General features: G+C 40.2%; 1 protein-coding gene across 2 annotated transcripts in view; it reads left to right on the forward strand.

Annotated features, from left to right (window-relative positions):
* The window catches only part of LOC134864191 (zeta-sarcoglycan), a 302,201-nt gene extending 284,766 nt beyond the window's left edge, over nt 1-17,435 (forward strand). For both annotated transcript variants that reach the window (XM_063882994.1, XM_063882993.1), the window contains exons 7-8: nt 2,837-2,960; nt 14,885-17,435. In XM_063882994.1, the coding sequence (XP_063739064.1) occupies nt 2,837-2,960; nt 14,885-15,091 (331 nt within the window). In that variant the 3' untranslated portion in view covers nt 15,092-17,435. The remainder of the gene's footprint in view (nt 1-2,836; nt 2,961-14,884) is intronic.
* The last annotated feature ends 578 nt before the right edge of the window (nt 17,436-18,013 follow it).

The raw sequence follows: 18,013 nt of genomic DNA on the forward strand, positions 1-18,013 counted from the left end.
TTTCAAATAAGTATATATTAATGATCTATATACAGTAATATAATATCACCTCAACACACGTGTGTTCAGACTCACAAGAGTGTCCATAGCAAAAATAAATAAAATAAATAAAAGAAGACGTGTGTGAGTGTGAGTGTGTGTGAGTGTGTGGGTGTGTCTGTGTGTCTCATTCACTGTCCCTGAGGTTCTCTCTCTCGCTCTCTCTGTCTCTCTCTACAACACATGCAAAGCATAATATTTATTTGGATGAGATTTCCTAAAATATAGCCTTAGTCTTTGTGATGTCATACATTTCTAAAGAGCTGTTGTTGGGCTTTGGCCATCGACAATTACTGTAGCGGTTATTACAACAGAAGCCATGTTTGATAGCTTGTCAGTTTCTGTCTGTCTCTGGTTACATTCTATCTCCATCCACTCACAAACTTTCCCAAAACTTAATGTTTCCACTTTACGCGACTTTCCCAATTTGGCGTTGCAGTTGGTGTAATTCCATCACAAAACACTCTAGTTGTCACTACTTTTGAGTGTGTAGTTCCAATCCAATACACTTTTTCTGCAGTCCAGCAGCTGTCATGTGTGTACAAAAAATGGTGTTCATACACAGTTCTGTAAATACAGACAAAGCGAATTATATGCAGCAACAGAACATTATTCCAGCCAGGACAAAACCATGGTTATAAAGAGAAAGGAAGGGAGAGCAAGAGGGATAGTAAATGTGGCAAATAATAACTTTCTAAAATATATGTTTGTTGTTTTTACTGATAAATTCAGATATCTACACTCTTTCTCCAGAATTTCAGACTCCACCTTTAACCTCTGACTGCTGTAGCATACACTCATACCGTTTTTACAGATCAATAGGTCAGACCCAATGTGAAGAGTGCTTTCTACACTTGTTTTATCACTTAGATGCTCGATGCTGCACAGCCTTTAATTCGCCTCAGTTGAGTTCTTCTCTGCAGCTCTGATATCTTTACATTCAACCCAAATTACATTTAGCTCTGACGAACAGAAAACTCTGACATGCTGATACTAGAAAGGTTTAATTTGTAACGGTCTTTTCATTAAACCAACCGAAGTTCACAGCACAATGAAGTAATCTACTCTCATGACCTCATGTCTTCATTTAAGTAACTGTGGAGAATTAGTGGGTTAAGATGACTTGATTCAGATGCAAACTAGCCTGCTTCCAGCTTTTTCTTTGATCAAGTGACATTATCTTGACACACCTAATCTGCTCTGCTTGTTGCAACTTAATGAAAAGAAAGTCTAAAATCCAATAAATCTGCATTTGGAACAAATGGAATTAACTCAAACAATCAGTTGATGCATTTTAAAAACCCAACACTTAAATGAATGGTTTCTCAAGGTGAATCATTTTTCAAATAAATAAAAAAACGACCAACCAAAAAAACGTAAACATCCTGAAAATTAAAACAGCAGAAAGGATCCCGATTGGGACAGAAATATATTTGAAAGTGCACGTCCATTACACGGGTGCAACCAAACAAGGAAAAATCACTGCTAAGGGAGCTTTTTTCTATTTGCTAATGTTTGGTTCTTCAGATCGAAACCCCTGAAATTGAGAATTATTACTCACCAAAGAGCCTGTGAGGAAAATATACATTTTCTAAAGGACATTAACAGAGGGGGTTTGGTATGATCACACCCAGCCAAAGTACCTTTGGCCAAGGCACTGATGCTTGTTTATGTCTCTCTGTTGTTTGGCTACAGACTGGACGCACGTCACAAGTTCAGTATACCCTTCAGGCTTTATACCCTTTTAAACCAACCATATGAAGTTCCCGTGAGCAAATCTTGCCTGGAAAATACCCTATTATAGCAAAGCATTTTTTCCCTCTCCATATATTGTAATTCTGCCTGCATTGCTAACAGTGCTCTTTATTTAATTTAACTTGCCAACATGCCCTTGAGCGAAGCCCTGTGCTTATCTAACACCACCAAGCTTTGTAATCATCTCGTATTGTTTTCAACTTTGAGTCACAGACTTAGTTAGTGACCCTTTACACTCCAAGGGGAATTATGCCAACCATGGCCGTAGCTCTTTGGAGGAGTTCAGTAAACTACATTCTTCATATTCATTGCTGTAGGTTGAAGGACAAAGCAAAACTTGACGGTTAAAATGTTAATGAATTTTCTTGAATAAAAGTGACAGTCATCTTTCAATCTGATTTTTGTCCATGAACAATTCCCTAGATCACCTTGTGTTGTTGAGCCAGAATCCATGAGAGTGCCCATCATGTCACTGAGAACCTAAGAAATCTGTTTATTTAGAAAATATGAGTTGCATGATTATATGTAGGTGATTTTAATAGGTTTTATCTTCAGAAAAGTTATAGTAACTGTATGGTAACAGTTTTCCTAAATGTGCTTATCTTGAAACCATCTCAATCAAACAGGAGTGAGGGAGCACTTAAATATTAAATGTAACAAAGCAGCATTTACTAATTCACTTTTTTTGTTGTTTCAAGTAGTGTATTCAAGAGGCAGAATGTATTTTTTATGTTTAGCTTCATGTAACTCCTGAGGGGTATACTCCATGAGGTCTTTCAACATGACTAAACATTGACTCAGGGAGTCTTGGTTTCCCCTTTGTTATTCTAGCTTTACCTGTACAACCATAGTCTTCTTCTGCTTTTGATACAGCAGCAGGGGGATTGAGAACATTGTTCACAGTCAATTCATTATTAATCCTGCTGTGATAGTCGAATGGTAGCTCGACCATCAGGCCAAAAAACAGATATCTGTTCAGTGTATGTCTCCAAGTGTATTTTCACAGTGTTCAGCATGACTACAGTGTGTTTATTGTTATCAGGCTGGAGTCGCCAACTCGCACCCTGACCCTGGAAGCCCCCAGAGGGGTAGAGGTCAACGCTGGAGTGGGAGACTTCACGGCATCTTGTAGGAAAGACCTCCTCCTGCAGTCCTCAGAAGGAGAGGTGAGTGTGTTGACATCTGGGGCCTGTGTTTGAGGGTGAACACATGTGTGAGAATAAATTGATCACTATGTTTTTGTATGTCTATGGTGTGTGTGTAGGTATAGAAAAAAATAGCTATAATCATGTTTAAATACTAGGGACAACACAAACCAAAATAGTGAAGTTAGTGTGCGCGTGCGTGTGCATGTACTTGTGTGTGTCTTCAGACTCTATGGCACACTATAGTGTTGGGCCGCTTCATTAAAGTACCTTATTAGGCTAATGAGCGTCATCAATCCAGGCGACCTTGTCCTCCTTTTCTCCCCTCCTTCTCTCATCCCTTCTTTCTTCCCCATTTCTATTTGGGAGAAGTGACTTCATTAAAGCTGGTTTGATGAGGTTCCCTGTCAGTTGCTGCTGCTGCTGTGTGTGTGTTTGTGTCTGTGTGTGTGTATCATTGTTAGCCTGCTATCTCACTGTCAAGCTCTCTGCATAGCGGCCTGCCAGGTTGCGTGAGCACACAAGTAGACATTATCCTTGTGTGTGTATGTGTGTGTGTGTGTCCGTGTGTGTTGGCATATGTGTGCGTATGCATCAGCCTGCCATGTTGCATGTTCGCTGGAGCATAGTGTGTCATTAACTCAGTAATTAACAGAAGAATGGCCCCCTCTTGTACCTCGCACTCACTGTCATTGTCACTCATGCACACACACACACATAGATAACAGATGTCCCTGAAAACAACAGTAAACGTGTAATGCAACGGGTCTAGACTCATTTCTCGTTTCCTGCCCTCTATAAAAACCTTTTATACTCTCATTGTATTCTCTTTTTTCTTCACTCTCTTTCAGTTATCTAGTTTCCTTCCACTGGCTACTTTTGATAAAAACACAACTTCATTCATATGACCAGATACCAGCCAGTCACCAAACTTTTGGGTCACCTCTGGCATATTAGTAATAAAATAATAAAACAGAATGTCAAATATTCAAAAGATGGTGAAATATATGACATGTGCAGTCAGGCAGATGGTATAGAAAGGTGTTGCCCTTCTATGTAGTACTAAATTAAACAAGACTCAAATTTAATTATGATTACGCTAACACAACAGAAAAATGGTTAGACAGTTAACTGCTGGTGGGAAGTTACTAAGTGTCTTTACTTACAATTTCAAGGAACTTGAACTTTCCTTGAGTTTTTCCATTTGTTGGCAAATGTGGCACTTAAAAAAAAAGTTGAAAAATGTCTTCATCAAATCAAAGTAATTCATTGCATATAATTGAATATCCATCTAGCTCATTAGTGTGTCAGGTAGATGGATTTATTTTCATCCGAGCTGCAATGGATCAGTCAACAATTATTTTTAAATGTGTTGATCTCCAAAATGTTTTTTAAAGTCTTATGCAAAAAGATTTCACTACCTTGAAGTTGTTTGTTTACGTACTATGTGATAGCCACAGTATCAAGGATGTCATGCAAAACAACACATACTTGACTTTTCACATACTCAGTTCCTTAAAAAGAGTAATGCATTGAATTTTGTGAATATATTCCACAAAATCAATGTGTATATAATCCAAGTAATCGAGAACCAGGAAGTACTGGACTTCAACTCAGGAAAATGCTGTTTGAATCACGTGTGAAACCAACCAATTAACTTCCACTTAAATTAAATATTTGGAATAACCTTTTTCTATGAAACATCATATCAGGTTATGTGCAGGATACAATCTTAATAGAGGAGATATTCATCATACTAGTATTACTGGTATTTGGATAGGAGGTTAAGTAGAGGAAGTACTTAAACTCAAGGCGAGTACGTGTTCCAAAGATTGGGTACTGTCTTTTTGTGAAATCATTTTAGTTGTCGAGTGTGAAGGTCTGACAGGATTTGTTTTTATCCTGTTCTTATGGTCCATGTCAGGCACTTCCCTTTATGGAGCGCAGCAATCACCAGCTCAGCAGTGCACATGACATATTGAAGTGTGTCCTTCAGCCGAGCACAAGGGGTGCCACTGTCAGAGAGGGACAGTTGCTATAATTTATATTGGGGTTTGCAACTGTGGTCGCCATTTTGCTTTGTGGCATGTGTGTCTATCATATTGTTATGGCTGTATTTGACTGTCAAGGCAAAAAATACAAAGACCCTTTGCCTCTTATTTAAACTTCCCTTCTCCTTTCACTGTCACACATATCTCTCTCCCATGTTCCTTTATTTACTACTTTCTTCCTTGTTGCCTAACTCCTCTCATCTCATACCATCTCCCTTTCTACCCTTCTCTTTTGTTCTTTTGGTTGTTATTTTAACTTTCTTCTCCTAAATTTTCTTCTCATCCCCACGTCTCCCGCCTCTCTTTCTCAGCCTCACAGTCCTTTATCTCTTAGTAACCCAGCCTATCTAATTAACTTCCCACTGCCAGGGTTATACATCACTGTGGCTGTCACTTCCCAAGGAACAGGGAGGGGAGGAGGGGATTACAATTTTTACCTCTTTTCAGTCATCTCTTTCTTTCTCTCTCCCTCTGTTTCATGTATTGTTTTGTCTCTTGCTGTTTTGTTCATCTACTCTCTCTCTCTCTCTCTCTCTCTCTCTCTCTCTCTCTCTCTCTCTCTCTCTCTCTCTCTCTCATACTCTTTATCTCTCTCTCTTCTTCTCTCCCTATGTCATTCCTGCATAAAGAGATGTCCCCTTATTGATGGCTAACAATAGCACAAAACAGTCTGTAACAAGGAGTGGGCCCATGGAGAGACTTGAGAAAATGAAGGACAAACCTCACCAGCCCTACAATGGCACCCGTTTGCTAGATAGAACAGAACAAATAAAATGGAAAACCTCTTTTCACTTAGTTTGGACTCAAATACAGCATAAAATGTCCTGGAAGAAATGCATTTGTGTTCTTATAACTTTCATTAATGTGGTTAACTTGAGCATGCTGTCAAATATAATTAAGACTTGATGTGAACCACCAAAAAAACAAGTCTTAAAAGAAGAATTAAATTAGGGATGCCCCAATTGACGAGCTACCGATCAATAAATATACAATATTAAGAAAAGATATGATACTGGTAGATTAGCCTGAATTCCTAAACAGTTTTACATGTAATTGTGATACCGTCTCACTGCTTGATTTAACACTCCCTTGATTCCTTACATACAGTTCAATAAAACTTGATCATTTCACATCACCTCCTGCAGCTATGCCCATTTATCACCCCATCTAGCCCTGTATGTTCCTGGCAGATATACAGATTTGTCCTGACCATGATGGGAATAGCTAGGGAAATTACTGCCAACAGATTACTAATTGTTCAGAACTGCATGTATCGCATGTTAGACATTTTCACTGCACAATAAACTGGCTTTTTCTAATGCACAACAACATGAATTATATTTAACAGACAAACAATATTATTTAATTGTCCAATTGCAAGCTGTTGGAAAGCTGTCTTCGTAATTCCAAAAATAATGTGGACAGTCTTTTTATTAAGTGATTCAGTTGAGCACCGGCAACTTATCTTATATGAATTACATGAAACTGGTAAATATTTTAGCACTATTGATTGATCCTCCTACAGTCTACAGCACCACCATGCTTACCTGTCAAGTTATAATGAATCAATTATTTATTACAGTTGTTCCTACTGTTTTAAACTCCACAAGGACAAGGGCGGGAAGGGCAGGATTCCCACTGCTAACTCTTAAGCTAGTGCTGACTTTTTTCCTGGAAAACAAATGGTTTTCCAAATTATGATGGTTTTAAATCGCTGCCATGCGTCGAATAGTGTAAGTAAGACAAGTAACATTGCCAGCAACAGAAATGCAGTATGTCCAATGCCTATAGTCAAAGTCACAGATTAGACAATTAGCATGGTCCTTTTGTATTTTATTATTTTGCATTGCATAATGAACTGCAAATTCAGAAATGGAGACATTACAGGATGCTGTTTAGTCTACAGAGTGCCACGACTTAGCAGAGCAATGATAACTAAGCAGAAAATAGAAACATGAGGAAGCTGTAGAAGAAAAAACACTTCTAACCTTTCTTATATATTCTTCAATCAGATACCGCCTGTAAAACATCTCACCCACTGTCTGCAACGAATGTATCACTTCCCTCTCTACCAACCCAGCCGTTTGAAATAGGTGGAAAAAATACCCACACCCCTAAACAGAAAGGCTTAGTCAAATAGTGTTTCTTTTCTTCCGTTCTCATACAAGCTTTTCCCCGACCGCTGACACCATCAAATGAACACAGGAGAGCGGATGACGGAGCATAGAAGGAGGATCGGATGAGTAGGAGGTGGAGGAGGATGGCAGAAAATAGATGTTTCTGTCGATTTTGCAGGAGAAAATAAAGGCGTGCAGGACAGCGAGGCTTAAAGCCAAATCAATGTTGTCAGCAGCTGGCACTTAAGACGGGGCCATTAAAGTTTAAAAAGTTTGGAACGCAGCGCTGGAATTAGGGCCAAATGGGTTAGAGGTAGAGGAGCGCTGGCTTCCATTAAAATCAAAGCCAACGAGAGCTGACAGGTCCTCTCAGGATTCCTGCAGTCCTCCTGTTTTTTTATTTTTTTTATCAACTCCCTTTCATTCTCTCTCTATATCTTCCTTTCTATCCTACATTAGTTCTCTATCTCTCCTTCTTGTCCATTCATTTTATTCTCTCTTCAAGTTGGTTCACCCTCTCACTGCGCCGCACTCGTCTCTTTGTTGATCATCTCTACGGTAACTTTCCATCAATCCTTCCCTTCTTCTGCTCGTCTCATGATAGTTCTTTATGCACCCACAGCTCTTGTCAGCAACTTTTGTGCATCACTCATTCTCATCCTCTTTCTGTCTTCATACTGGAGAAGTTGTTTTGCTTCACTCCCCATTCATTTTAACAGACAACTCCTTGGGGAATAGATGCTCTTGAAAACTGAATCATGAAACCTACATTTGCTGAAAAAGTCATGTTTTTATAATTTCCAGTTGTCAGCCATAGAAAACCAGATCATTTAGGGTTAGGGTTAGAGTAAAGCATTTAAGTCATTAAAGTTCACTTTTACTTCCACCAATGGCCTAGCAGATTTTTTTTATCATAGCCTTATTATTAAACAGGATCCTTGTCATAGGGCTGGAAATATAATATTCTCCTCCTTAATACACTTATAGTGTCAGAAAGGCTATATGTGCGGTCAAGCAGAATAGGTCCAATGCAGTGGGATAAGCAATTATTGTGTAAAATGGTTACATTGTGATGTTTGATCTTAGTTAGTTAAGAAGCAGAAAAGCACAGCATTGCTCTCCAAGGAGGGATACTACAACACTCAGCAATACTGTCTAAATGCCCTGGAGTAGGTCACACAAGTTACACCAGTAATAGTTTGTGGTTTAATGGGAAGCGCATGCATTTGAATGTAAAACCCTAGAGTATTTATGAAGGCCAGGTATCATTCTGTCCCTTTCTGGTGAGAGTACAGTACAGATCTTGCAGTAAGTGGTGGTGAAATACTATGAAATACTACTACAACTACTATAGCTTAAATATTTTCCACAAAAGCACAGATGTATTTGTCACTAAGGCTGCTTGGTTAGGAGTTCTTGCAAATGCTTATGCAAATAAGTGTGATTGCTGCTGCTACCTCAAGTGTGTGTTTTTAGTTTTATTTCACTTGACTGCTTACCTGAGAAGCCGGCCTCACCAGACACATGTCTCTGCTAATAATACAGTTTGTTCTTGAAGTGCGGGTTGAAGAGGTCCAGGTTTTATATCACCTCTGAAAAAACAGAAGAAGACCGATCGCCTCACTCAAGAGAAGAGTGGATGGTATGGTTGTCAGGATGTGCCAATCAAAGCAGTGAGTCTAAATACAACGCAGCATTTGAGATGGGTTTATGTAGGAGAACTGGGCAGCAGCGCTTCCTCTATGGTGTTGGAAGCTAATGAGTTGGTCTGCGTAAACAATAGCAAGTCAACAAAGTTGAATTTATTATTTTAATATCCGGCACAACACCTTTTAAATGACTTCTCTGACATCATTATCTTAAAGACTCTCCAGACATGTTATAAAACCGGTAGTGTTCATGATAAGCATAAAAGTAACAATTTGAGTTAGCTTCACTCTACTGCGAGGTAAAGTCAGGTTAACTACAGAAACTTTTAACAAAGTTAGGTTATAATGGAGTTTTATTGTTTGTTGACACAACACTGGGGTTTATTAACACGCTGTAGCCTGGAGGTGTTATTGGGCTGGTACGCTGGGACTGAATTTTTAGTTTTTTTCTTCATCGCTGCTTGTTTCACCTGCGGGTATGGCAGAATGGTGGGTGAATTACAATGCTAGCAGGGGGTAACTCCCCTGTCGTAAACACTGATAACGTGGAGTCGTAGCAGACATATAAACACGCACATATAAACAAAAACACACACAAATAAGCACAAGTGGATGCAATACACTAGATGTACACACACACACACACACACACACACACACATCCACACACACACACATAGAATCTAGCCAAATGCACACACTCACCGACTCAGACACCCAAATGTACGGACGCACAAAGCATGTTTAGTCTGGGATGTACACACACACAGACACACACACACACATACACACACACTCACACACACACACAGAGAGTGCACTCAGATCACGCTGTTGTCCCCGCCTTTCTAAATCTCTAGAGCTTCTGTTTACTTCCAAAACTTCTTTTCATCATCCAACTCAACTCTTTGAGGGTCTGCATCTACATTGTGTGTGTGTGTCTGTGTGTGTGTGTGTGTGTGTGTGTGTGTGTGTGTGTGTGTGTGTGTGTGTGTGTGTGTGTGTGTGTGTGTGTGTGTGTGTGTGTGTGTGTGTGTGTGTGTGTGTGTGTGTGTGTGTGTGTGTGTGTGTGTGTGTGTGTGTGTGTGTGTGTGCGCGCTGGGGGGTTTAAGAGAGAGTTAGCAGATGCACTGATACCTGCCAATAGCTGAGAGAAGAGGGTGTTTTTCAAAAAGTGTGATTAACGTTGGAAAATTCATTAGTTTCACTGCCCGAGGCGATCATTATAAATGTGTGTGTGCGTGTGCATTAGTTATTCTATCAGTCTGATGTAACTCCCTATCAGTCTTTTGTTGTGTGTGGGAGTTGTGTCTGTTCTTCCCTCTCTTATTTGTGCTGCAGTCTATCACAGCATGCATTTGTGTTACTGTCATTCTGTGACTTCTTCTTCTGTCCAGGTGTGTTGTGTGTGTTTTATTCCTGCCTACCTGTAGATGCATTCGTGAAAGCATTGTCTGTGTTAGCACTTGTGTGTGTGTGTCTCTGTATGGTACAGTAAAGCAGGCTGATGTGGCTTTATGTCCCCGCTACATCAGGGTTACAACACTGTCAGTCTCTCTCCTTCCTCTGTCATTTAGTCCATTGTCAGCTCCCATTCCAGCGTCTGTCCATTCAAGGCGCCTAATGGTCTGTGTAATGCACTCAGATAGCTTCACAACCTCCCACCTATTTGTGTTGGTGGAGTGGGTGCGTATGTTCCATGTGTGAGTGCAAGGGGAGCAATAGAGAGAAAGAAAATAGGAAAGGGAGTCAAGGTGAGCTGAGGCTAGGCAAGTTGTGTGTTCTTCTGTGTGCAGAATTCTGTGTGTTATTGAGTGTGTGTTACTGTTATTGTCCATCCACCTCTGTCACCGCTCTCGATGTGCTTCTATAACATACAACGTTTATTCGCATCTTGGTGGAATCTTTTTTTACTTTATTTGTTTAATTAACTAGGGTAAGCTACATCGGGAAATTTCATCAGCAGACTCTTGGCAGGCCTTTTCACAAATATTCACTAAATGTTAAAACTCTGAAAAGGGGCACCGAAAATAAACATTGCAGTATTCAACGTTAAAAGTATTTTCCCCTTTAGCTCTAACTGCCATAGGACATGTTTGTACAGTGCTACAGACATACATCAGGGAAAATGAAAAGAAAGATACACTAAACATGTTTGGTGGGTATTTGTGACCAATGAAATATGTTACTGCAGACAAGTAAACTGCAGAATAGAATAAGCTTTGGGTCCTCTTTTTTTCCAAGATTTCTGCTCCCGCTTTAACCTTCAGTCACCTGTCTTCCTCTTAAGCTACTCCTCAACAGCACCTGCTCTTCCTCCTGATCTCCCCCAAAGACACTTTAACCCTAGTATCTCCTTTGCTGTCTTTTTCCCTCCACCTCCCTCCCCCTTTTCGTCCCAAGAAAAGCTTGTCCTCCCTTCGCAGCCTTCCCCTCCTCTCTGGCAGCACTTTTGCCTCCCAGCCTCTTTCGCCTGTTCCTCAGCTGTGCCAAAGGAAATCATCCATGAAAAATGTTTTGACCCTCCATAATTGCCGCTTCCTGCATGTTTCCCATCTCCTTGACTCCAGAGCCACATGCTTGCTAAACTGATGTCTGAGGAAGATGGGCTCAGACACACAAACAGTACATGCTGCATGCACACACCAAGCCACCCACCAACACTTGTATATTCATCCAAAGGGACACATAAGACCCAGGCAGGCACACACACATCCTCGCTTTATATGTATGCAGGGAGTCAAATATAATACAGATGACCCCAAAGCCCTCCCATAAAGTGTTTTCAGACTGTATCCTTGTAAGTTTCGGATTTAACTGCAATCATTTATGGAACCCAAATTTGTATTTTTTCATATTGTAAGGTGTTCCTTTCATTTTGAAGACTGCTCATATCTTTGTAAATGTGCATGCATTGCTACATATATATTCATCTTTGGCTAAGAACTCTAAAATACAAAAAGCCCTCCCTTATACATATTCAATGTTATATTCTCAGAAGAATGTGTTTGACACACATTCACATGTTCACACCCTCACATACTGCTAAGAACAGGCTGACCTAGAACCCTAATACACTTTCATTCGGGATGAATGTCAGCACTAATCCGACTTTAAGCTACAACAAATGGCTTCCACTCTCGTTCCTCTACTTCCATCCATCCGTCTACCTGTAGTATGTCTCCTCCACTGTCCATTTTGCCTGCTACGTAGCATCCATCCATATCTATCTCTCTTTCAATCCACCTTCCTCTCACCTCTCACCCCTCATTTCCTTTTGTATCTCTCATCCCTACCTACTAATAGCTAATAGCCTTCTCCTCTTTCCAGTCCTCCTTGTTTGTCTCTGCATCCATCCCTTCTGTCCTCCTTTCATTCTTATCCCTTCCTCTGTTCCACTCCTCTCTGTTCAAGCAGTTTTTTTCATGATGCTACCAATGTTATGGAACGAAAAATTTGTAATTTCATTGGCATTTCCTCACATAAACAGGCACCTATCTCCCCCCATTCTCCCATCCCGTCGCAATGCCAAAGTACATTTTAGGTTTTCATTGCTATGGCAAGAAGGCTGTTAGAATTCAATTTGGCTAATGTTGTCAACCGTGACTGAATCCTCTTCTCTGTAAGGCCATAACTTAACCCTGGCAGATTTTATTGGGAAGCCAAAAGGAAGATGGCAGGTGTGCATCAGGCACCAAGCCATACTTTGAGATGTTATGTGGTGTTTTCCTTTGCCCGGCACATGGGTTGTTAAGTGCACATGTTAGTTGTTTACTAGTTTGTAAAGAGTCGTGTTGTCAGTGTCACTATGTCTTATTAAAACCAATGGGCATGGCGAGCTAATGAGATGGCTGTTTACTAAAGTAACTAAAGAAATGGAATAAAAGCTTTTCTCCCAAATACTGTTTAGGCACATGGCTATAAGGAAGAAAATGCCAGTTATACAAGTATTTTTTTGTGTGTTTCCATTTTATTTACTTTTTTGTGACATACAAACAGAGCTTTAAAGGGGATTTCTTACCTTCAGGGTGGTTGAATTATTTCAATACTGCATGCTGTGTTTGGTGACATCCTGTCTAGGGTGCATTTGTAAACATTTCAATTCAAAACACATGAGTAAGCCCGTGAACCCCCCCCCCCCTCTGTCTACCTCCTCACTAGCACAGTACAAATTATGATACCTTTTAAACTACACGGTAAGATAGGTGTGAAGCAGTAGATGAGTTAATCGCCTCAATGCCTCTCGACTAATATTAAAACACCTAGGACTCTTTAGGTTGCAAAATCGAAATGCATAATACAGGAGCTCTTGCAGAGTCTGAGTATATCACTAAGTGAACACCTCCGGGTTATTATGACACCATCTTTAAGGCTGCCTCAGTCTTTCACCTGCCTCATACCTATCTATCTCCAGGTTAATGGCTAATAGATGTGCTACTTTAAGCTGCACAGACATTTAAAGCACACCCCTGCTCTGCTCCATCATGCAGAAAGAGTGTGTGTGTGTGTGTGTGTGTGTGTGTGTGTGTGTGTGTGTGTGTGTGTGTGTGTGTGTGTGTGTGTGTGTGTGTGTGTGTGTGTGTGTGTGTGTGTGTGTGTGTGTGTGTGTGTGTGTGTGTGTGTGTGTGTGTGTGTGTGTGTGTGTGTGTGTGTGTGTGCGCGTGCGCGTTGTTTATACAGCCTGAGATATGCCCCGTCAGCCAATGTGAAATCATTAGTTATACTAATTGGTTCCTAGCTGTTTGGGTATCCGAATCCCTCATTCCACTCCTCTCCTTTTTTCTTTCATTCATCTTATCTCCCTCATTTTGTGGCCCCAATCTTCTTTCAACCACTTCTAATGTGACATTTTCTCTCTGCCTTCCTTTCATCTGACTCCCTCTCATTCCCTTCTTTTCCTCTCTGTCTTTTTGCACTCATAGCTATTTTTCCAAGCACTTTTTCACTTCCCCTCTTCTCGTTTTTAAAATGAAGAACATGAATAATGGGGATACAGATGTCTGCTGAGATTATCGCCCGGCCTCTGGGTGTGTGTTAGTGTGTGTAAGAGAAAGGGAGGGAGAGCTATGTTCCTTGAACACTGAAGATTGCAGAGTAAATAAATAAGCAGGCCCAGCAGTCAATAGAAACCAATATTGTGTAATGATTCTCGTTAGAATCTCAGCTTGTATCAATCTGAAGATGAGAGGAGCTGAAGGAGTGCAGGGAGAACTAAGGGTCAGGGATGGAGGCCAGTGGGGTGGAGTAATGGTGGGAAAATCAGTGGGACGGGGAGGAAAAGTGAAGTGCTGGCCTTTGAAAAAGAAGAAAATAACTTGTGTCTTTCAGATTCTCCAATGATATCACTCTGCTTTCAAAGGGTCCCTAAATGACACTCAGTGTCACTGATCTTGATTTAACTTAATAATCACATCTTCTTGATTTATTTCGGAGATGACTCTTTGTCTCTTTTTTTTATGTAGCCAGATGTTTCTAGGAAAAATATCTAACAAAATAAATCAGCTTTTTCAAATATTTTATTCTTTGACAGATTTTTGCATACAAATATGACAGCAAATTATCTGTTCTCAAAGATGGCTCTTTGTGTGCATATTTTCGTGCTGCATGCTTTCCATTATGTCTTTCCCCTGTTTCTTTGTCTTCCCTTTACTCCTCTCCCACTGATTCCCGTGCTTTTCTCTTCACCTATCTTACCCTCTGCCTCGTTCACTCCCACTCTTCCTCTTCATCAAAAGAGACCGTTCTAAATAGAAATTTCCTTCCGGTCTCACTAGATATTTGGTGATGACAACCCCAGTTGACCACAGCGAGTATCGTCTATGGCAATGTGCTCTCTCTCTCTTTTTATCCGTAACCCCAGTTTTTTGTTCCGTTTTTCCGACAACATACCTTTTTGTGTGTGTTATTTGAGGAACCAGGATAAATCATGTAAACTCTGTCCCCTACAGCAGTATCATCAACGTCAGTGTGTCAATGTTTTATATTTATGATCTTCAGTGTTTCAATGTTTTGTATTTATGATCTTCAGTGTTTCAATGTTTTATATTTATGATCTTCCTTTATTTTTGTTTTTCTTCCATTGCTCTGAAATCAAAGGTTTCTTAATCATTTCTCTTTCATGTCCACAGATCTTTCTAGACGCCAACACCATCAAACTGGGCAACATCCCCTTCGGCAGTGCTGTTGACCCGCTGGAGGGAGCGCCAGCAGGTACCACCTACACCAAACAGACTGTGTACGAGCTGTGTGCCTGCGCTAACGGCAAGCTCTATCTGTCTCCGGCTGAGAAAGGCTCTACCTGCCAAACAACCAGTAACTTTTGTCTCTGGAGCTGAAAGTGGGGCGTCGACAGACACCTCGGACACATGGACTATTAGAGTTTGAAGCTAATGCTAGCCAACTGAATGAATCGACATGGATTATGCCGCAGTGGGAATCCAATGCCAGCTAACAGACCGAATCAAAATGGATTGTGGCATGGAGAGAAGTTCATGTCTGTTAACCAGTTGAATTATATGGATTACCACTTGGCAGGAAGCTAATGCTTGCTAACAGACCAAAAGAACATGGATTTGGGCTTAGTGTGAAGCTAATGCCAGCTAAAGGACTGAATCAACATGGACTAAATCTTGGTGAGAAGTTGCCAGCCCACCAACCTAATTATTATGGATTGGTCAGTTGCAAATGCTAGTCAATAGGAGGAATGATTTGGCGGGAAGCAAAATCCAAGGTTGGCCGGTGGGTATGATGTTACTCATGGACATGGATGGACATTAACACCCTGGGGCTCCGTTTGGCTGTGTCTGCCATTGTTGAAATGCTGCCATGACGGTTTCTGAAAGTCACAAGGATTACATTGTGGGGCTTTTTGAGAACAGGTAACTCTCTCACAAGAAAAGTGAGTTGTGTGTTCACCGGTAAAAACAAACCTCCTGGAAGACAGGCTCCTGCTTTTGTTAAGATAAACAGATATGGTGATGGACTGCAAACTTGCCAGCAAGGATTGGACATGGACTCAGTTGGTTATCAGACATTTGGTGTGGACCTTGTTTTAGCACTGCGGGTAGCTAACAAATATTTCAGAAAACGGTTTAGTCTAGTGGGAAGCTAAGGCTAGCTAACGGACCAATCTATACCAGAAAGGCCTTCCCCCTTCTCCCCCTCTAGTCTCTCAACCCAAACGTTGATGTGTGACCCTTCTGCATTAATCTACACCTAATTGGAATATGCTCTCCAACCCCACTTTTTATAGGTTTACTAATGCAAATAATTGTGCTTCAACTTTGCATTCATCAGGCTTGTCCCCCCATGTATTTTCATCTGCTTTTATTCTATTTTAGTTCTGTTTTCTTCTATCAAATATTTTACTCTCCTTTATTCCTCCTCCATGCTGTAGTTGTTTTTTTTTTTTTTTTTCTCGATGCACCTACATATACTGGACTGGCTAAATAAAAGTGTATTTTGCCTTTCCACTCTCTCCGTCTGGTTGAAAAGAAAAATGTATTTCTGCTCTCACAAGACTGCTTAAAAAAGTTTAAACATTTTTATTAACTATCAGTACCAGATTCGGGGTTTCTCTGGATGAATTTGACCTTGGCATACAATGCTGTCTGAGACAGAAACCAAATGGAATAAAATAAATGTACTAAAACTGAGGTATTGGTTAGGTGTTATAGCAGAATAACCGCTGTATGGTACGGGCCAAACCTCCAGTGAGGCAGAGGCAGATGTAGGATGACAGCCAGTCCAATTCTGATAGAGTTACGGAGCATAATTCATATCTTCGGCCTATTTTCCTTGGTCCTCAGACTTTTCACTCATTCCTCTCTCTCCTGACATTTGGGCTTTCTTGCCAATCCCTCTTCCCTCTCAGTCTTGTTGGTGTTCTGTATCATTGAGAAACCTTTTTTCTTTATTTTATTACGCTCCTTTTTGTTCCCTTCTTTGGTAGTACAGTATTCTTCATTAACACTCCCTATCTTCTAACCTTGTATTTCATCTCTCACCGAAGAACATGTTTTGATGTTGTCATCTCATTGGTTCTTTATTGAGTCTTTGATCTCTTTTTGCCAAACCAAACTTCAGGAAAAATGTCCCTACACAGTTTAGTTCAGCAACCTAAGCAAGAAAAGTCACGAAGGTCCAAAATATTATTTTGTGGGGTTATTTTTTGATAAGTCAATTACTCTCAGATAGGCGGATCAGTGTGAATAGCCTCGAGCTGGCTAACCCAGAGTCCAACATCTGTGATGACTGGAAATCATCAGATTTATGTGACATAAATCCCCCTGGAAGAAATTGTGGATGAGATGGGTTGTGTGTGTATGAACTCAACTGGAAAAGGCCCTGAGGCATACTTTCTTTTTTTTAAACAAGTGATACACAGGTGCCTTTGCTGCTGTTGGTAAAAGCACATCACAGTCTGAACGTTCACACTACCCTCAGTGGACCATCTGCAAGTGTCTCTGGAAAATCTATATATTTATCAATCTACTTATGTATCTATTTAGTTTTCTGTCATTTCCTTCCCTTTTCTTCTGTTTTTGTAGAACTCTCGGTATATCCTGCTGAAAAAAGAACAATTCAATCCTGGTTCAAAGTTTTAATTTCTGATGTGTTCCCTTATGGTTTTATTCTTGATAATAAAAAAGCACAAATTATGCCATGTATATAACAATACCAATAAAATACAAAATAAAATAATATTGTTTTTAAAGAGAATCCCTGGACTCTTCAGTGTTGTGTATTGTAATCAGTGCTTTATGTTTCTGTGTTACCAAGAGAAATGAAAATGATTCTCTGATGATTACAACCCAGATAACATTATATTTAACTGACAACTTAATACTATTTCTCAACAAAAGAGAGACACTGAAGGTTCTTATTAATGCCATGAAGTGTATATTGAGGATTGTTTTTAGGTTTTCTGTCAACCTTAAAGTATGTGGTCTATTGTATGCGTGTCTGCTTGGCCCTTTCTCTTGTACACAATGTGCAGAAACGCATGAGGAGAATTTCTTCAAATTTGCCCTAAACGGACTCATGAATAATCTGATTAGACATTGGAGGACAAAAGTTACTGTAACCTCATGTTGATCCAAATCTCGTGAATGCAATGTCTCCGAAAGGTCTTCAAGGAATCTCATCGAAATTAGATCACATGTCATTTATAACTCTCCTTGTTTAGCCTCTTCTTATACATTCAACTATACTTTGTTTCTGCTGCTTCATAAACACAGGGCGGCCTACAGAAACTC

Source organism: Eleginops maclovinus, chromosome 5, assembly GCF_036324505.1.
Source record: "Eleginops maclovinus isolate JMC-PN-2008 ecotype Puerto Natales chromosome 5, JC_Emac_rtc_rv5, whole genome shotgun sequence".
NCBI classification, from domain to species: domain Eukaryota; kingdom Metazoa; phylum Chordata; class Actinopteri; order Perciformes; family Eleginopidae; genus Eleginops; species Eleginops maclovinus.